The 21,517-nt window shown below is 41.6% G+C and overlaps 1 protein-coding gene across 1 annotated transcript in view; it reads left to right on the top strand.

The window, feature by feature from the left end:
• Window positions 1–1,909: 1,909 nt before the first annotated feature.
• LOC141780515 (ras-related protein Rab-40C) overlaps window positions 1,910–21,517 on the top strand; it is a 21,479-nt gene continuing 1,871 nt past the window's right edge. The window contains exons 1-6 of the mRNA XM_074655782.1: window positions 1,910–3,419; window positions 10,634–10,694; window positions 14,162–14,222; window positions 14,362–14,439; window positions 17,140–17,362; window positions 19,510–21,517. The exon at window positions 19,510–21,517 is cut by the window's right edge and continues 1,871 nt beyond it. Of these exons, the coding sequence (XP_074511883.1) occupies window positions 3,278–3,419; window positions 10,634–10,694; window positions 14,162–14,222; window positions 14,362–14,439; window positions 17,140–17,362; window positions 19,510–19,784 (840 nt within the window). The 5' untranslated portion in view covers window positions 1,910–3,277 and the 3' untranslated portion in view covers window positions 19,785–21,517. The remainder of the gene's footprint in view (window positions 3,420–10,633; window positions 10,695–14,161; window positions 14,223–14,361; window positions 14,440–17,139; window positions 17,363–19,509) is intronic.

Genomic DNA, 21,517 nt, shown 5'->3' with positions numbered 1-21,517 from the left:
TTTTAACGACTGTAAGAAGGTAAATATGATCTCACAAATTCCCCCAAAATTGTCTTTAATTTTGCTGATGGCCCTCTAAGAATATTAGAATATAAGATAAGATAAGACAAGATATTCCTTTATTAGTCCCGCAGTGGGGAAATTTGCAGTGTACAGCAGCAAAGGGGATAGTGCAAAAAACAAGATGCATCAGCTAACACAGTAAAAAAGAGCTAAACAAAGTGTAACAAAATATGAACCATTTAAATAGAAGGAAGTATAAAAATAGGAGCAGTATATACAGTATTGATAATAAACAGACTATTAACAAAATTGCACAAGTGGAAAATGATACTGCATAGTGAGAATGAAATGAAATTCCACCTGAAAATATCAGGTTATTGTCAGTTTTTTGGTGTGTAATCACTTTGTATATCACTTTGAGAAAACAAAAATACATTTCACAATCATAGCTATATATTAGCTATATTACTGGATTATAATAAGTGATGCATTCATGTGTACCTCGCATCTTATATGTGTTTGAAACTGATATGTTGTTCTTTTATTGACTGTAAGAAGGCAAACAAGATCCAAAATACCCCAAAATTGTGTAATTAATTTTGCTTAAGGAGAATTTTACAGAATTTTACTCTGAGAAAAAACAAAAACATTTCAGAGCTTTAATTTAATCATGTTTTATCCTCGTGATTGCTATTGTTCTGTACGTATTCAGTGAGAAATGAATCATCTTTGTTGTCCACACACCATCTGCGTGTTGTTGACAGCACACTTTGATGGACGTTTTGCTCAGCCAATGTATTCCACCCGTCCTAAGTAACCGCGGAGACAGCGTCCAATCATATGAGAGGAGAGGCGGGGCTTACAGTTGAGAGGGGCGTGGCTTAGAGAGAGCGGAGACGGCAGCGCACTGTGGCGAGTAGTGATGGGAATTCCGGCTCTTTTTAGTGAGCCAGATCATTTGGCTCAGCTCACCAAGAAGAGCCGCCTCTTTCAGCTTCCAAACGGCTCTTCATTCTAACCACTTCTGCCTTTTATAATTCAGCCAAATTCAGCGCTGTTTTGACCTATGATTAGTATGTGTGCACATTTATCACTTAAATTATTCAGTATAATTTTACTAAACCTTATAATTTCCAGAATATCCTAATTTTACATGCTGCTTCATTTCCGACTGTCACTCATCTTGTCTGCTATTCGTGCACCGCACTCGTCTCTCTCTTTCTCTCCTCCTCTCCCTTCTGCTATGTACCTGTAGACCGTCAGCGCGCCGCGCATCCCCGCCCCTCCCTGCTTGATGGTATGATCCTTGTCTGTCATCACCTGATTGCAACGTTACCTGGTTACTACAATACAGCTCTTTCAAATCAGTTACTTGATTCAGTGGAATGAGAAGACAGAATCGAGAGTATCAAATGCATACTTAAAAATCATCAACACCTCATTACATTAGATTGCACTGCATCTACTGTAGGTTCAGTTTTCAATCCATCCATCGGCTGACACTCGACGTCAACGAAAGGTGTTTCATTTTCCAGACTGGTTTTAAGGTTTAAGTCGGTCGTGAAGACCTTACTTCAAAAGTTCTTGTCACAAAAGGTGTTGCATAAACAGGATATGAAGTATTTTGCATACAGAGGTCTGCAGAGTGGACTTAGTCTCATGTCTCTCACCTCGCCTTCTTCTTGGCTCTCCTCATGTTTTTTTGTTGTGTTGACGTCATTAACACAACATTCAGTCACAGTCAGTGCATGGAGTGCCCTTGGCGCGGAGAAGATCGTCCTATCATTCTGCCTTGAATTAATAATAAAAAAACAAAAAAACGGCTTATCGTTCACTCAAAAGAGCCGTCTCTTTGAACCGACTCGTTCTTGACGACCCATCCCTAGTGTTGAGCAGCCCGACCTGTCAGCAGCTCAGTCAGTCAGTGTTGTTGTGCGCTGCAGAGGACACACAGCTGTGATTATGATTCAATATAATGGAGAAAAATGGGGAAATCCCGGATTGAGATTACTGAGTACACCTACAGAGACTTGGACTGGACGTAAAGGAGCCACAGGCTTTTAATCCCGCTGCAGATATCTGTTGTTTTTCTGGATAAAACGCAGTGAAGTTTGGAGGATCTTTGTCATCCCGGACTGAACACCAGAAGGGGCCTGAAGTTCTGCGATAGCTACGTTAGCATCTAGCTCTAGCTGTGGACTGTCTTGTTGTTATCCAGTGGGAGGTAGAGTTATAACTTCATGTGTGATTATGTGTGATGCATAGCCAGTGACAGTGTCTTTCAGTAACTATCGTGTCGGTTGACTGCTAGGCAACCAGTTAGCACCAGTGCTATTAAGCTAAGCTAGCTGGCTAGCTCTCTCTGTTGTTCCCAACTGCTAATTCAGCCTCTCTTTAAATGGGAACAAAATAGACAGCTAAGGTTATTTTGTTTGCTTACTTAGTAGAAAACATATCTCAGCAGAGATATCTGCTCATAAAATCTGAAAAAATGGCTTTTTATTATAATTATAATCCCACACAATAAGCATGTTTTTCTTCCCTACATAGACTTTTTGGCACCCTAGCTTTTACAAGAGTCACACAGTTACACTTTGATTGCTTTTGTTTTCAAATATATGTTAATCTGTCAGAGATATCTGCTCATAAAATCTGTGGCTTATTATAATTACCATTACCAGCATGTTTTTCTTCCCTACATAGACTTTTGGCACCAAGAGTCATACAGTCTGGATACAGCTTTAGTTACACTTTGATTTGCTTTTCAAATATATGTGCTAATCTGTCACAAAGATAATGTTTGTTTTGGCTCAAGAAGGAACTTCAGTGTCAGATTGTGGTGATTATTTATAAGCTGTCAGTCATCAATGTGAAAGACAATACCAGTTGTTTACATTAGTTATGTTTCCATCCCACTGAGCACCACCTATATAACCAAACTACTTACTTTCAACAATAAGGATGTTTTGCTTTTCAGAGCCACATTTTTGGCACCCACTTTGTTTTTCAACTAGGACATTCCTGTGAGACTGGCAGACTTTTTTTAAGTCTGAAAATTGCACACAATTTGGAAGACTGTTAAATTTGCCTGGCAAAACAAAACAAGGACTTTAAGCTGGTGGACACACACCATTCAGCAAGTTCATGGGATAAACAGGCTTTTTTTTTGTTCCAGTAAGTAGAATTAACACACAAGGGGGGTTACCCATCCTTGTGTCGACGGTGGGAAGTTTACAGTCATCTTCAGCCCTCCTGGGCTCAGATGTGATGCACGATGGGCACCCAGGGCAGCCCAGTGAAAAGCTACGACTACCTGCTCAAGTTCCTCCTGGTGGGAGACAGCGATGTTGGCAAAGGAGAGATCCTGGACAGCCTGCAGGATGGATCAGCCGAGTCCCCCTATGCTTACAGTAGTGGTGAGTCACTTTTCTCTCAGCTGATTGGCATCTGCTGGCTTAGTTTTGTCCTCTTATGATGATGAGCTCCTTGTGTTATGTCATGCTTGCTCATCAGAAAAGTCTTGAACATACTAGATGTGCATTTTGCTGTGTGGACTGTGGAGAATACACAATGAGCTCTCTGACGCTCATAACAGAGCATTGACATGGGAGTGAGTCATGACTGTATGTGCATTGTTGTCCAATTTCACTTGCTAAACCATAGTTTTCATGACCTTTTTAGTCTAATAACCACTCAATAGATGTGACATTTATATATACAGTCTATGATCTGAACAGTGACACATTTCTTGTTGTGTTGGCTCTGTATTTCAGTACATTCGATTTTGAAATTAAACAATAAGTATGAGGTTTAAAGTGCTGAATTTCAGCTTTAATTTAAGGGTGTTTACATCCACATCAGATGAAACGAGTAGGAATTGTAGCCCTGTTCATACGCAGTCCCTAAATTTAAGGGACCTAACATAAAGCTGAAAATTCTACTTCACAGACTGTAATGTTAAGTTGATTTTTAACGTGTAAAGCTTTTTTTTTTTGTCATTTTATTTGAGAACTAAGTATTGAGGAGAACTAGAACTTGACTAACTATTATGCTGCTCTCTATTACTATTATTATTATTATTATTATTATTATCTTCATCGCCAGAAACACGAAATAACCTCACACTTAGATGATCCTGAGTGTGCATTAAACACAGAATAGCATCCTCCCCAGTATGATGGTGATTCCTCCTTGTTCCTTAACAACTTCCACGGTGTCCACCCACAAAAAAAATAAAGGAAGCAATGTTCTCTGGTACATGTGTATGCATGTATTTGAGTTGATTAGAGGCTGCTTAGCCATTGCTGCAAGTATGTGACTTTAGGGTTGGTACACTTAGGAACACAGGCTTGTTTAACTCCATCCATCGTGCTGTGAAGGGGGAAGGCTGATGGAGCTGTGCCCAGTCAGATGACCCCCTCCCTGGGTGCAGGAGCTCAGATCACCTGGCTCTCTTTGCTCCGGGGCTGACAGCCACTATCTGATCACCGCCTGCTGCTGCAGTAAGCTGGTGGACTCTGGCTGCACATATACTCCCATCAAAGGGAAGCCCCGAAGAAGAGCAGATAAGGGAGAAAGATAGCTCTTAGAGGACCATAACAGTGTTTTTGTATGTTTCAGCCCATTTAAGAGAAATCAGGGACACATTACCATTTTCCAAAGTGTTTCATAGTGTTTTAGATTTTTTTTCATGGTATGGTAGTGACTTTTCAATACTTCTTTTTATAATAAAACACCTTTTTTGTTACATGGCTTGGTGCTTATAAATACAACATTACTCCTGCTCCAAGTGCCTCAAGTTTGCCGTGATACTGCTTTACTATTTCCCTTTTTTCTTCTTATAATTGGCAGCTTTGACTGCATTTCCCCAAAAGAAAGAAAGTAATAATATATGTAAAAAAATACCACCAAAAAGGCCTTGTTGGTGGGAGTAAATCCATTTGGGTGTGTCGCCCAAATTAATTCTACATATGGAGAACACTTCTACATAACCAACTTGTTATTCTTGTTGGATATGTAGTGCAAATCACTCTGCAATGACAGCTGCATTACAATGCCAACAATGATGTGATGGATTACCTTGACTCAGGCAACTTTAAAATATCTGCAAATTATTCTGCAAATTGATTTTAATAGTGTACTGGAATGAGAGGAACTAATGGCTGCATGGAAGGCAGGAAAAAGCAAAATTTTAAAGCATTAAAATGCTATTGTATGCTTTAGAAAATAGTCGGCCTTAATTTAGATATACTATATATGTTTTTGTAAATTGGCTTAAACATGTAAAAACTCTGGCGTGGTTCTTAAAGATCCGGTGAATACATCCTGCGTCACTGCAATCACTCGGATGATGCTAAATAGGTTGTATGCGTTTGTCAGGGAACAGTAATGAGGTGCGCAGCAGGACAGAAAGGAAGAGAGTGCATCCATCACATGCATTAGACTCCGCTTTAAACCACTAATAATGGAATATAAGCTGCTCAGTTACCTTTTGTTAAGATGCGTGCTCCAGGAAACGGTCCTGACAGAGATGCTGTCGTCGATGTTTCCCTGAGTAGTTTTTCAGATGAAAAGGATTTCCATCTCCTCCCCTCAGCATGACAGCAACTGTTCATGAAATATACATCAGTCAGCAGAATGAGCCCTTTTCACCAGTTCCTTTCTAATAAATTCTGCCGAAGGGTGATGCTGGCTGTTGTGTGGCAGCAGTGTGAAGACCTTCCTGGGTCATGTGTGTTTTCAGACGCCCAAATCCACCAAAGGCCAAACTGTATTATTGCAGCAGGTGATTTAGAGAGGGGGGAGGTCATCGTTGTAAATAAATAATAATGTCTCGATCAAAAGAGTTGATGAGGGTGTCAACGTCATGGTTGAAATATTGCTCTATTCAGATTGTTGGTGGCTTTAATTGCACTTAGTGTATGTAGTCATGTGAAGCTACAAGGTTTTATACAGTTAAATCAGAATGTTTAAAATGCCCAATTTAGATGTGAAAACATAATTTGATTAGTTGATTATAGGGATGCACCGATACTGAATAGCTGGATGTTTAAGTCAAGCCTGATGTTGTCTTACACATAAAAGAATGATCCCAGTCACTCCCACACAGTGGGATAAGCTGTATTATTAATTAAACACTGGTGTCGGATCAGTACTCGGTATCAGCTGATACATAAAGCCCAGGTATTGCTATCGGTATCGGGACTGAAAACGTTGGATAGGTGCATCCCTATTTGATTAGCAGAAACTTAATCAATTAGGTGTTTTTACAGTGTTGTGTGTAGTTTTGCAGCGCTGACGTTAACGCTGAAGCAACAGAAAAACTAATTGCCAACTCTTTGGATAATGAACTTTAGTCATTTTTAGGGCTGTTAATCGATTAAAATATTTAATTGTGATTAAACAGAAACTTAATCAATTAGTGGTTTAAAGCATATTTCAAGAAAAAATATCAACCATTCTCTGGTAGCAACTTCTCAAATGTGAGGATTTGATTTAAAACATTATTAACTGAATATAGCTTCAGGTTTTTGGACTGTTCTTACTATTTTCTTACATTTTAAAAACCAAATTTCTAATCTTTTAATCAGAAAAATCTGCAGATTAATCAATAAATATAATAGTTATTTGCAGAGCTAGACTATAATATGGTATTATGGCCAAGCCCTAGATGGTCTATTTGACACGTAAACAGCGTTTTCATATTTATCAGCATTAGTGTGGCTGTGATCCAAAGATGAGGGTTGAGGTTTCTGAAGACGCAGCCCACGGAGAACCCGTCATTCCTCTAAAGACAAACTGTGAGCCCGGCCAGCTTCTAGAGACTCTCTCTAAGAGGAAGATGTCCTAATTGATGCGAGCGAGATCAAAAGCCTTCAAACAGCTTCATTAAATATGGAGGGCAGAGTGGAACGCAGCTGAACACGCTTCAGCCGGGATGTTTGTGCAGACAAAAGCTCTGCTATTGATTTTCATCCCTCTGGCAAAGAGGTTAGCGTGGAGGGAAAGGGAAACGATGGTGAGGAACCTAAATATTTTAAGAGGAGAAAATCAGGACAGAAGAGCAGATTGTGATTGGATGGCATTGTCCTCAGGCTATGATTGGCTCCCTGCCTGATTTTGGGCCACCAGTTGGTCTGTCACATTTCCTCCTCAGTGATTGTGTGCGTTATTGATCAGAAATTTGGTGACTGCTAATCAGAATAGTGGCAAATGCATCATACATAGTCCCTGTTTAAGAGATCTGTGTTGGTGAAGGATGCTTGTTTTTTTTTGTGGTGATTTTGTCACTGAATCTCTATTGTCTCGCTGTCTGTATCATTATATTAACCAACAATAACTGATACTAAGTGGGGCTTTGGGAGGGCGCATCGGTGTGTTGGGAATACACATCATTTTTGAGGGGATCTCCAGATTAATATTTCCACACAGCGATAAGGTTTTTTACATTTCACAGTCTGTGATGTTAGCCATCAGATAACAACAGGCTTAGAGGGGTGAAGTGAATTAAAATGCAAGAGCAGGTTGAAAAGACACTTTTCAGTGCAGCTGTGAGACTCTGAAATCTGTTTTTCATTCAGCACACACTAACAATGGGATATTCCCCGGGGGTCAGGCCGGCACGGCGGCCCATTGTTTCTCTACAGCAGCGGGCTGGATGTTTGACAGTGGCATATCCACAGACAGCAGTTATCGCTGGATGCAGGCCAGCTCAGAGGTAACCCCCTATACTGTCCTCCTGAAGGAGAGGGGGGGGTTACAGTGTGTGTGTGTGTAAGAGAGTGAACTGGTAGGTAAATGGAAAAAATGAAAAGCTGAGTCTGATCTAATCCTCTTGAGCGATGCACAGACACTGTTCATTATTACCACAGAGCTTAGCTGTAAATGCAGTCTCACTGCTGTCAAATCAGAGTTTCTGCACTTTGCTCGTTCTTTTCTTCCCTATTTCTTTCCTTCCTTCACAACCTCGACATGTCATTTATTTACACCTGCAGTTTTCATATTCACTGGTCTTACAGTGACAGAAAAACATCATCTCAGCACATTACCATATAGTTAGTTCAGCACCTCTCTGACACAGCCTGAACAAAAGCTCAACATTATAAGCCTCACGCAGCTTCGAGTGCATCCAAAGAACAAACAAAGTAAGCTGACTCCCAGAATAGAAGCAGCAGTATTCGGCCAAGACGTCAGAGACATCAGAGAAGCTATTGATTATCTGGGATATCTAAGTGAGCCCTGGCAACGAGAGGAGCTGAAGCACTTGGTACGAAGTCCTGCACTCACTCCAATTCAATTAGCTTAGCCTGAGCTCAGCACTTTAGCTCGGCAGCAGCTTTATGTTGCCTGGAAAATTGGAAGATATTGCTAATTTTGTTTGCCAGCAGCTGCTACCTGCCAGAGGCTGATGTAATCATGTGTGAGAGTCTGGGAAACTGCTGCTCTTCTGCGCTGTTTTTCAAACATTTACTGGGTTGTTGATGTCTGTTTTCCAAGGAGTCTTAATGTTAAATGTTAAAGCTGATGGTTTCCAGTTAGAAGTGCTATGTATTCAAACATACATCCAGTGCAAGGGTTCGTTGAGTATGGGCTTGTATGTTTTTCCTATCTTTATTCAAGAGCGTTGTCTTTCAATTTGAGAGCATGACAGGTTCAGATTTTGTAATGCTCTCCCTCAAAACCCTGTCCTCACATTACCGCAACTGCTGCTCAGATCTGTGTTTGGCCAATGGACATCTTTATTTCTAAATAACTGATGGTTCAAATGGTTATGGATGATGATGAAATCATTGCTTCCAGACCTATCCAATACCCATGGCGGCTTTTCGCTACATCAAACAAAGCCTAACTTTGGGAGCTGCATGCTGTGATATGCGGCGAGCGCAGCTCAAACCGCGTTGTGTCGCGAGCATCTCTTCTGCCAGGAAACTACATTTGGTGTAGCTGTATCGTCATTGGGGTGGAAACACTAGGGCTTTGTAGCTCACTTACTTTGATCTTTAATGTCGGGTGGCTGTGTATTTGGCCTCTACCGGTCGAGCTTTCGCTGCGGGGCCGCAGGTTTTCACCCGGCGCTGCTCCGCTGCGCACACCGACTGTGACCGCTCCATTCTCTGCACTGCAATTACCTCATTAACGTTATGGCTCCCTTATAGCATTGGGCTTAAATCCGAAGTATTGCCAAATAGGCGATTTTGCTTTTCGCTTCGACGCCAAATCCTTCGCCATCGTTTTGTCTGTCAACTCTCTCTCGTCCAGTGTGTGAAATCTGACTTCACTTTCACTTTCAGTTTGTAGTGTCCGTCGTCCGACTAAGTATTGATAACACGGCACTGATACACGAAAATGAACTCAATGGGTTTTATTTCTATAAAAAAGGTTGGTGGAGGCGGTGGGTGCGTAATGTAATTGGTGTGTGCTCGACAACCGCGTAACACCGACCACCGCGGCAAGTCTACACCAGTTTGGCCTCGGGTGGTACCAGATTCAGTGAAAACCACATGAAGCTGGCGAGCGGACTGATCATGTCGAGACGTGGAGCAGGCAGCAGGGCGACAGGTGTAGCAGTCAGACAGGTTTATCAGAAATGAACTAAACACAAAGATCTGTTAGCTGCCTGGGGCTGAGCGCTGCTGCCTGTCATGACAATAAACAGTAAAACACAGTTTTTATAAGTTAAAGGGACTGTTTGTAACTTCTTACACGTATAAATCAATCCGGGTCTGTGTCCCATGCGCGCTCGCGTGTGGCTTCGCTGCTCCGACTCAGACTCCAACACAAACTACACGGAAGCACCAAAACTGCAAAGTTCTATCTAGTGAAGCCCGTCTGTTAAACAGTGTCGGCCGCGGTCGGAGGACGCGGGGGAGACCGTATCTTTGGTCTCCAGGGCCGGAGTCTCTGCTGTACTCTGCTCCTCTGCCTGCCTGCTTGCCTTCACTCACACACCGCGCTCGTTCTCGCTCTTTCGCTCTGCTTTCCTCTGTTTTATATCATATTACACTGAATATCTTTTAACATCACTTTAGACTCGAAGAAACATTTTCACTGTTTTCTGACATTTTATAGACCGAACAATTAATCTAGAAAATGATAGGCAGATTCATCGATAAAGTAAATAATCGTTAGTTGAAGCCCTACAGGTAATGTACAACCAAGTAAACCAAGAATTAAGTAGTATTTAGAGAGGATAGACGGTCTGAATTTCAGAGCAGGACACACTTTGAGAGGTTAATCTATGCTGTGGCTCAGTGATGTTGGTGAACAGCAGTAAGGGGAAGAGACTCGACCTGATTGTGTCCTTTGATGAAAACAAGTCCAAAACACTGACATGTTAAAAATATTCTTTTCAGAGCAAGCTGAAGAATCTCTTACCGTCACCCATAAATACACGGTTGTCATACATTTGGAAGCTAATCACAGTTCTCTGTGGTGTATTGTGGGTAAATTTACACTTTGATTCAGTTTAAGTGGCTCAATCAGATGACGAGTCATTTTGCTGAGCATCAGCTCGTCTCTGACTGCGGTTTTGTAATCTTGATTGATGCCGGCCTTCTTGATGCATCCATTTGCCTAATGCCTGTCCCCTCTCTCGCTCTCTCTCTCTCTCTCTCTCTCTTTCTCTTTCCAGGTATCGACTATAAAACCACCACCATTCTTCTGGACGGGAGGAGAGTAAAGCTGGAGCTTTGGTAAGCACACACATCACTGCTGAACCAAGAACTTGTTGTTTTCTGTACAATAGAGAAAGTGACTGCTGCTCTTATTCTGGAAAGCATTCTCAAAATCTAAACCCAGGACCGTTCTAGCAGGGCTGCATGATTATGGCCAAAATGATAATCAGGATTATTATGATCAATATTGACATCACGATTATTCATAGAGGGACAAAATATTTTTATTGCAAATTCACATTTAAATAAACAGAGCGCTGCTTTCACTTCCATGTTGTGCTACATTTCTGTCAAAAACTGTAAATGTTGTCTTTTTACTTTTTTTTTTATTGTTATCTATAATGGTTATTTGCATAAAAGCACACAATTCAAATGAGCAGGAAATAAATGACTGTTGATGATGATGTTTTTATTTAAATATTTGCTCTGATTAAAAATAATTCTTGGCATTAGTAGGTCTAATTATATATTACAAGCTGATTAGAGAAGTTAATCAGGTCATATTTCCCTCCCTAATATCTATTTTATAATGCTGTGAAAACATTTTACAAGATTACATTTGAATGCATCATGATAATGTTATAATTTAACATCGCCTACCAAGTAGGAAGGTTTATTTAACATTGCATACTTGTGCGAAGACAAAACATATTTGGAGACACATCAAATGGTTACTTTTCTTTATTATATAATATCTAAATAAATTACATCTAATTTTGGCATACAGAAAAAAAACCATACCCAGCTGTAAGGTGCACGCACTTGACTGCAGGACGTCGTGAGTGCAGGTTCTCATCCTCTGCATATTGTTACGTGCCTCACAAATATTCTTGCATCAGTAGAGATGCAGCAGATGCGTGTAATTGTCAGTTAAGACTCTGCAGTGCGAGGCGAGGCCTGTTTGGTGGAAGTAGGCCAAGGAATTCAACTCCTCAGGGGAGAAGCAACGCCTTGTCTTCCCTGTGGAGGGAAAAAGTTTAAAGGCAGTCCTATGATCCAGAGTCTTCTTTACTTCTGCTGCCTCAGTCTTTCCTCCTCTCCTCACTGTCTCACTTGTTTCACTGTCTAAATGTTGTCTTTTGTTCTCGCTCACACTCTTTACCTCATCCTCTGCTTCCTTTCTATTTCTGTCTCTGTTGCCTTCTGTTTCTCATTACGAAGGAGACAAACTGCAGAAACTTAAAAGATAAATGATGGTATTCTATATTTTTAATAATAAACATAAATAATCTGCCGCTTAAAATAGTCTCCAACAAATGCACTATTTCCTCCTGTTTGTTTGAGAAAACTACAGTGAGCAGCTGTTTTAGAGTATAACTAAACCTTTTTTTAAATGAATCTGGCCTCACCACTGACTCTTGGCGATTCCTCAGTCAGTCACTTCGGATCGGGGAATGACTGAGTCATGTTTCTCTTTTTTAGTCGTTTGACCATTGTATGCCTTTATTAGAGGGTTGACAGTGAAATGACAGAGATGGGGATATAAAATGCAACAAAGGTAGACTCAAACTAGGGGCCACTTCAACACTTGATGGCGTGTGATGGCACCAAAATGATTACTGTCAATCTATTAAACCATCAGCAGATTCAAAGACCAATCTTAGTTTGCCGATTGTCAGTTTTATCCAACATCCATAAGACAGGTGAGCACAATTGAAGTCTTTAATAGTCATTCATAAAGCTGCACCTGCCTTAAGAAGCACAAATGCAATGTTTGGTAGACTGAACAATAGATGATTGACAGATGTTTGTTACTCAGAACACAACTGGCTGAGCTGTAACTGGTCTTTTTTCTATTCATTCTCAGACTGTAAAAGCAAAGCAGCTGGTCTGAAATTGTTCTTCAAAGTCTCCACCAAAAATAGTTTCTAAATCTGAGATGCTGCCAAACAAGCTGTGAAGTTGTAAAATGTCGCTTTCTTTTATATCTATGACACCTGTTTTTAAAATAGCTGTTCACGAGGTTTGGGAGTGTAGAGAGACGTGTCGGGATTCATCAGGTTCATCCTCAGTTATTCTCTTTGTAAAAACGACTGAAATCACAAGATATGTAGAGTGGATGGGCAGGGCTCAGAGAATGTGTAAGGTAAATATTGCAAAATGAATGAATTAGGATATCATAAGTAGGCCACAAAAACATGTGAGACAAAAAAAATTGGATGGCCAAAGCAGTATAGTCATTTACTACTATATTCATTTACGTTACCTTAAGACAATATAACTAGCTCTACACATTTTGACTCCTGTCTCACATTGTGTCCAGTGTTCAAAATTCTAGTATTAAAATAAGTTTATGACACTTATGCATAGGAATTTACAGCAAGGATACTGGTGATGAGTGTGAACTCGGCTCCTCTGAGCCAACACATGAATGTTTGATCACCTCTGTTGAAACTGAAGAAAATTATTTTTGGATGAAAAAGTCATACCAGTTGTCAGGCCGGTGTTTCGTCCTCAGTGCTGAAGCCTGCTTCTTTTCTAAGAAAAGGTTTTATGCAGAACACCTGAGAGGCAAGTTAGAAACAATTCTGCTGTTTGTGTTCTGTTGTTGTTGTTGTTGTTGTTGTTGTTGTATTTATTTTGGCCAAAAGAGGCTGAAGTGCACCACTAACCCATGTTTAAATAGGACTAAATAGAAAGTAGCAGCAAACACGTCTCCAAATCGTGAACAGTATCGGGTGCCAGGTAGTAGTAAGAACAGAAGAAACAAATCACCGGCACTCACAGATAAAGGGTCTTTTTTAGTTTATGCTGGGCAAACAAATGAACGTGTTTCAGCTATAAGCCATCATCAGACGCTGCTGATGGCTTAAGGCTGAAACATGTTCGTTTGTTTGTTTATTTTAAACTAAAAAAGAGCCTTTATCTGTGAGTACCGGAGATTTGTTTCTTCTAAATAGGACTAAAAGCATTCATGTTTTCTTCCAGATGAGTTTTGGATTTCTCCATGCACTCTAAATATTGTGTGTTAGCAAGTTATGTAAATTAAAACAAACCTGGATGAAACCATGAATGCTTTTAGGCTGCATTCACTCCAGATCAGGCGTTGCGGTGATTCGCTGCAGGGTTGAGCGGCGATGTGTGAGAGTCACTTTTAATGTCCCACTGACTGCGACGATTAATATCTTTTGTTACCTGATTGCCGGTTATGTGATTGGTCAAAGCAGCGTGACGTCGGGTTGCGTTTCTCCAAAAGTTGATTGGTACCAACGGATTCCTTAGGTTGTCTAGTTTCAAATGATACCAGTATATTCAGTCTAGCTTAAAGACCAAGCCCGCTACGACCTCTGAAAGACAGAATAACGGCCAGGTGGCCGTCGGATTGTTAAGAGGTTAATAGTTTCTATAATAAAAGATCGATATTTGACTAACGTTGCAATACCGCCACGCTAAATATTGCGACACTATGGTCTATTGATTTTTCCCCCCCACCACTCCTGACTTGACTATTAATCTTTCTTTCTGCCCGTTCTGTCTGTCTTCAGGGACACCTCAGGACAGGGGAGGTTTTGCACCATCTTCCGCTCATATTCCCGCGGGGCTCAGGTGAGGAACAAACCACTTTCACTCTGCATGAAGTAATCCTGCTTGACTTAATCTAAAGGTCAAAGCTTTGTTCGTAGGGATGACAGACAGCATGTTTGACCTGCTGTTGATTTAGTTTTGTGTGTTTGTGTCTGTTCAGGGGATCCTGCTGGTGTACGACATCACCAACCGGTGGTCCTTTGATGGAATCGACCGGTGGATCAGAGAGATCGACGAGGTGAGTCCAGGAGATGGTTCGATGATTGGTTAAATGAGGTTTGACGCATGTTGGGCTGCCTGTCACAATCATGAATTTTAGTTGACGATTAATTGTCATACAAATAATTGCGATTAATGATTTAATTGTCGATTTCTGTTCATTTCATGCCACACAGCGGTACTGTTGTGTTTGGCTTTGCAGCTAAACCTAAATCCATGCTGATAATATCAACGGCTGCTCGGCGAAATGATGCGATCGTTGACAAAGGAGTGTCAATTAACCTCCAAATAGTTTGCCGTTATCTATGCTCTCTTAAAAAAGCCACCAGACTCCTTTGACAAAAACAGTATTTTGCCTCGCGGAACATGGAAATTGATGGTCTACCACTGCCTTGATCAGTTGGTTTGTTTGTGTTATTGTGTGACTTTGGTGAATCCAGTGTCCTTTAGCTAGACACTGAACTCCTGATTGCTCCTGAAGGCTGAGCCATCGGTGTGTGAATGAGTATTTAGACTATATCCTGATGGGCAGGTTGGCACATGGCATGGCAGCTTCTGCCATCAGTGTATGAATGTGGGTGTGAATGGGTGAATGCTGACATGTGGTGTAAAGTGTTAAGATGATTAGAAAGCCGCTTTATAAATGCAAGTCCATTTACCATTTACCATAACCCTTTAAAACACCAAAGTCACACAATCAACGTGCTGACTTCTCATTCAGGTGTGGATCAGTTTGGGTCTTAAAACTCTTTGCAAACTGTAATCTTTTACAGTGAACTTTTCTCTGGAAAACGTTCCCCAGGGGACAGGACTGATGGCAGTAGATAAATATAAAGAATGGGGAAATATCTTATCCAGAAATCAGAATGACATTTTTTCAGGATTTCTTGTGGTTTTAGGTTGAGTTTTTTTCCCCTATTTTATTTGACCCAGCTGGATTTTCTAATGATGCTTCAGGCATTGTCGACGTTTGATTTATCTTTTTGCTTTTAGACTTCGTGTTCCCATTTAGAAGATGGGACAAAGGGTCAATAGAAGGAGTTAAGTGAATCACTTAAGACGACCTGTGGGTGTGTGGGCTACTCTCATCATGTCCTTCCTGCTGACTTAGAAACAAAGAGGATGTCCGTGTGTGTGTGAGAGAGAGAGGTATATTTTTGGCCTGTGGAATGTATGTTTCAGTTTGGCCTTTCCTGCTCCACCTCCACAGACGTGGTGTGGTCGTCGGCCACTTTTTAAGGACAGAAATAAAGTAGAGATGGAGGGATGATGAAAGTTAAACGGTGTGAAGAGAAGTGTACTGTTCAGGTTTAATCACTGGTTATGTGCTCTATGTATTAATGATTACCTCATCATCCTGAACTGACTGTGTTTCACTCATGTGCTGGCTTTTTTTATTAATGTTTTGCTTCAGCATTATCTCAGTGTCTCAGTGATTATGTAGCGGGATCAACGTTTAAAAAAGTTCACTACGCCACACACATCCCAGATTATTTATTATTATATTGAACTAGATATTCAAATGTATTTTTCTTAGTTTCGCACAGCTATTGGTTTCAATTCATTTCATTTCAGAAAAACCTACGTGACGTAGGTAATCGAGGGATTTATTTTTGTCAAAATCACAAAAAACATTACCCACCTGTTGTGTTATCCAAATACAGACACGTATAATACAACATTATTTTTATTTACCAGCAAATACTTGAACTTTATTGTCCCCAGGGGGGAAATATTGTGAAACATAGAACCAACAGAGATTTAAAACATAATTTATACTTAAAAGAAATCATAAAAATATGTAAAACATTACCACAAAAATGAAAATCTACCACACAAGCTCACATACAACAATAAATCCGTGATAGCACGACACAGAGCGTGCAGTACATTTAGCCAAATGTGAGAGCAGGCAGTTTAAAACCAGTGATCTTACTGGCAACGTACAAAACCTCCAGTATTTGCTGCCTCTGCTTTTTCCACCACCACCACCACCACCACCGCTGCTGCTACAGCTGTTACTGTTTCGCCTGTGACTGCTGCTGCTGCTGCTGCTGCTGCTGCTGCCGCCGCCGGCCTCGCTGGAGAGACTCTGAGCATGAAAAGGCAACAGGGAGAAACTCTGGAGAGAGGCTGATGAGTGGTGACAGTGTGAAGGAGGAGAGAGGAGAAAGGTCAGCCTCTTGCTGCCATCATGTTTCATTCAGTTCTTCAGAACAGATGAGGATGAATTAGAGAGACCTGAACCTGAGTGGTAGGACAAGATACACACTGTTTCCTGGACGCTTGTTGAATTAATAACAAGCTTCCTCTGGTCGCTTTGTGTGAATGTAATGTCTCTCATTCACTTTCTGTCTCTGTCTGATGCTTTAAATCAGCTGAGATTCCTCTAATGTAATCAACTTTCCTGTTTAGGTCATTTTTAATAAGGTGTGAAAAACCCAGAGATGCAACCGGTATTTACTTTAATTCTTCTTCTTCTGTTGAGTTTTATGGCGGTTTGCATCCATAGGTTTTGCATTACCGCCATCTGTTGGACTGTCCCATCTATTCCTGCATTGAGTGAAATGTTCCTGAATGTGTGAATAGTGAAAACTACTGTCGGTGCCTGAAAGGTTATCCCAGTAATTTACCGCGAACTATGTTTGAAAGAGGCTGAATATTAACAGCTACCAACGAAGGTTAATTCCGTCCTCCCGTTTGATTTTTTCCTTCCCAGCATGCTCCAGGCGTGCCTCGAATCCTCGTTGGGAACCGTCTACATCTGGCCTTCAAACGGCAAGTTCCCACCGAGCAGGCGAGGGCGTACGCCGAGAAGAACGGCATGACCTTCTTCGAGGTGAGCCCGCTGTGCAACTTCAACGTCATCGAGTCCTTCACGGAGCTGTCGCGTATCGTCCTGATGAGGCACGGCATGGAGAAGTTCTGGAAGCCCAACAGAGGTGAGTTGACGGGGGTCAGGGGGTACACCAAAGAACTGTTTTAATTGAAGGAATTACCTATAACCTAAAACAACAGCTCACATGGTACACTCAATATAATGTCCATTTCCACAGCACTAATTCAGTCAGATCGCGGGTACAAGGGGCCAAAATGGGTTTTCTCAGGAGGGTGGCTGGTGTCTCCTTTAGAGATAGGGTGAGAAGCTCAGTCATCCGTGAGGGACTCGGAGTAAAGCCACTACTCCTTTGCGTTGAAAGGAGCCAGCTGAGGTGGTTCGGGCATCTAGTGAGGACGCCCCCTGGGCGCCTCCCTAAGGAGGTGTTCCAGGCACGACCAGCTGGAAGGAGACCACGGGGAAGACCCAGGACTAGGTGGAGAGATTATATTTCCACACTGGCCTGGGAACGCCTCGGGATCCCCCAGTCAGAGCTGGTTAATGTGGCCCGGGAAAGGGAAGTTTGGGGTCCCCCGCTGAAGCTGTTACCCCCGTGACCCGACCCCAAATAAGCGGTTAAAGATGAGATGAGATGAGATAATTCAGTCAGTACAACACAGAGTCATGTCATACTCACCACTCTGCTGCTCTTACTCTCTCTTTTACACAGAAATACTGCTTTCATTCAATTAATTCCAGTTAACTGTTTTCCCCGATTGATGTTAAGCTACTGAAAATACAACTCAACACTTCAAGCTGATTTTTCACATTAAAAGCCGATAGCTGGAAGGCTGGAAGGCTTTAATGTGACAAATCTGCAACAAGTGTTGAGATTGCATTAATAGGAAACAGGACAAATTAGGAATAAAACCCCTGTCTCTATTATAAACCTGTTCCAATTAATGGCCATCAAAATAAGTATAGGCCCTGACCACTGTTGCAGAACGTAGATGTAGAAAATGTAGAGCCGTCTGTTTAAATGACACTTTAATCCTCTGAGACCCACAATAGACCAATTTTTGTCTTTTTTAGGGGGGTACAGGGGGTCTTTAGGGGCAGATAGCAGCTCAACAGTAGATGTCACATAGAAGTGGTGTACACCTTCTGAAAGCTGGGAACCTGAAGATTCACTTTAGATGCAGCTCAGCACTGTGTGTCAAGTTGTTCTAGTTATAAATCAGAATTAAACATTAATTAATTAAAATAAAGTGTATAAGGGTTTAGAGCATTATGATAGAAGTATATGATGCCATTCCCATGCTCTATTATGTCTCATAAGTTTTTGCAGCAATTTTTGGGTTGATTCCATTTGTTACACAGATTTGGTGCTAAATTTAACCATTTTTTACCACTCGAGAATCGATAAAAAATGATCAATAATCCCTCCACGATACCACAATAAGACACCAAGACCTTGAAGAACACCATAGAAAAGCCATGCTGTGATTTGGTATCAAAAACGTTTGACATTTTGAGATTTCTCCAAGAATTGCATTTTTCTCTGATTGGATGGCGAAACCTCCTTATTGTCAATCTACCTAGGAAAGCCATCCATCCTCTGAATACCCTAGGTCTCTAGTTTGTGAAATTTTCAATTTCATTATTTAGCCTCCTTCCCGACAAGCTAGTATGACAGTACCATTGGTTGGTACCAGTGGATTCTTTAAGGTTTCTAGTTTCATGTGACATCTGTATCTGTATCTCTCAATCTCTAAAACTGAACCTGCTACAGCCTCTGAAAGAAAGTAAAGTCAGTCGGGTTCACCTGCTGTTCCGCGGGTCTCAGAGGGTTCATTTGAATGAACTGTACTCCATTAGAAGACATGCTGTGCTAATGTGCCAAAATGGTCATTAGATGGATGACACACTCCCCCGTATGCTAATTAATGCTCCCTCGTTCCCGTCATCCTTTTGTCTGCCTCATCTCTTAATTACAGAGGAAAGCAGGTGGAAGTGCGGTCCTGCGAACTCTCAGAGAATTAATCATGAACAGCTTGCTGTGTCGAAACTCAATCTGGACTTTATTTATGTCTTCATGTCTTGTCCTGTTGACACTGAAGTCATTAAACACATCAGATAGAGGTCTGACTTCCCTTCCCTGTCTGTGGCTCTCGGCCCCATTCTATATCATTCTGTAGCTTCCCAGTGGTGTTCCTTATGTATGGGCGTTTCCATTTGAGCCCAACCTAACAGTTAACCTCCTCTCTGCAGTGTTCAGCCTCCAGGACCTCTGCTGCAGAGCCATCGTGTCGTGCACGCCGGTCCACCTCATCGACAAGCTCCCGCTGCCCGTCGCCATCAAGTCCCACCTCAAGTCCTTCTCCATGGCCAACGGCATGAACGCCGTCATGATGCACGGACGCTCGTACTCGCTGGCCAACCCGGCCGGCGGCTCCAAGGGCAACAGCTTGAAGCGCTCCAAGTCCATCCGTCCGCCGCAGAGCCCGCCGCAGAACTGCACCCGCAACAACTGCAAAATCTCCTAATTAACGGCTTCCTCGGGGGGGTCGGGGGGGGTCCGTAAGAGACACTGACAGCAAGGGACCAGGAGACGGATGTACAGGATGTAGTTAGTTGGAGGATAAGAGCACATCCCTGAACCTGAAGAGCTGAAGAGCAGGAATGACGGATAAAGGGATGAATGAGTGCTACCTCTCACCTTCATGTTAAAGAGCATGAAGTACTTTCCAGATATCGGAGGAGAACGACTACGAACTGATTCTCACTACGACCATTACTGCTCAATGAGAGAAAGAGATGCTGGAGTTTTAACTACATGTACAGAAACACATTTAGCTTCTCTACATGATGCACGCCTCGTTGTGTCGGTGCGTCACAGAAACCACCTCAAGATCAACTCTTCACTTACATGTCTCACATTTCTGGTTATAATTCCACCTTTTCTGTCCACACCTCGCTTTACTTGCTGTTTTAATGACCAATAAGCTAATGATCGAGACACTAGTAACCAGTCAGTCCTTTTATGATCATTGTTTATCAGCTGGCTGTAACGGTTGTGTTTGAACACTCATTGTGATTTGGAAGTTGAGATGTTTTATTTAGTAACACTCGTTGAAGGGAAATCTTGGCGACAAGATGAGTGAAGGGTTCCTGACTCCCCTAAAATCCCCTAAAAGACGCAACCTGGACCAGATCTCAGGTCGATATAAACACATGCTGCATTTTTTATTTCACCTGCAACAAACCAGCTTAAAGCACAAAAAAACAACCATGAATATGAAATTCCCCAGTAACCAGACCTCACTTTACAGTTTTAGGTTTCTATTATAATTCTGTGGTTTACACGGCCGCCTGCTTTGACGAGGAATCCAGTGATGCTTGTTGCCATGGATACTACTCAACGCTATAAAAATGAGTATCCTATTTAAGGTCTCTCCGCCTTTTTGTGTAATTTATTTTTAACTTGTTGCCACAAGAAAAATAGTCGATCGGAGAAGGCAACAATATTCTATATGTCTCATATTAGTCAACAAATCCCATTGAAAGCTGCTGATGTTTTCTTTTTGTCCCAAGAGCTTCTGGGAGTTGTAGTCTGGAGAGGAAAAGCGTCACCCAGGGTGAGATTAGCTGTTGCCACACCTGTTAATTCTTGTTTTTCTGTCCTGATGTGTTTTCCTTCGGTGTTAGAGGTGGAGCGAGCAGGAACCTGGATGGAAAGGAAGCACAGAAACTGTCCTCAGATTATGGCGAGAGTGGCAGTAAAAGGTCTGATGAGTGTAAACAGAAACCCGTCAGAGTAGCTGGACAGCATCGTGTCGGGTAAAGTGGAATATTTCAAGTGTTGACAGTAAACAGTGACCCGTGTTTGTCAGTTTTCTCTGAACGTCACTCTCTCCCCTTCATGAACAGCTCCTCGTCTCCCACAGTGTTAACTCAAACTGGTGGTTTATTTTAAAATTGGATTGATGGAAGTGATCCCGTCAGCTTTCAGAGCTGAAACTATTTGTAATAGAAGAATTAATTGCCAAATATTTTGATTTTCAATTAATCGTTTAAGCAGAAATACTAAACATTTGTTGTTTTAAACATTAGAAATTGTGAGGATTTACAGCTTATTATAGTAATTGAATATTTGGGGGGTTTGGGACTGTTGATGGGACAAAACAAGACGTCACCATGGATTTTAGGAAATTGTGACCATTATAGACCAAACTTCCAGGCAGCCAGTAGTTTCAATGAATTTCAAACAAACAGGAGG

Source organism: Sebastes fasciatus, chromosome 13 (assembly GCF_043250625.1).
Source record: "Sebastes fasciatus isolate fSebFas1 chromosome 13, fSebFas1.pri, whole genome shotgun sequence".
In the NCBI taxonomy this organism is placed as follows: Eukaryota; Metazoa; Chordata; class Actinopteri; order Perciformes; family Sebastidae; genus Sebastes; species Sebastes fasciatus.
This window is presented reverse-complemented; position numbering and strand designations above follow the sequence as displayed.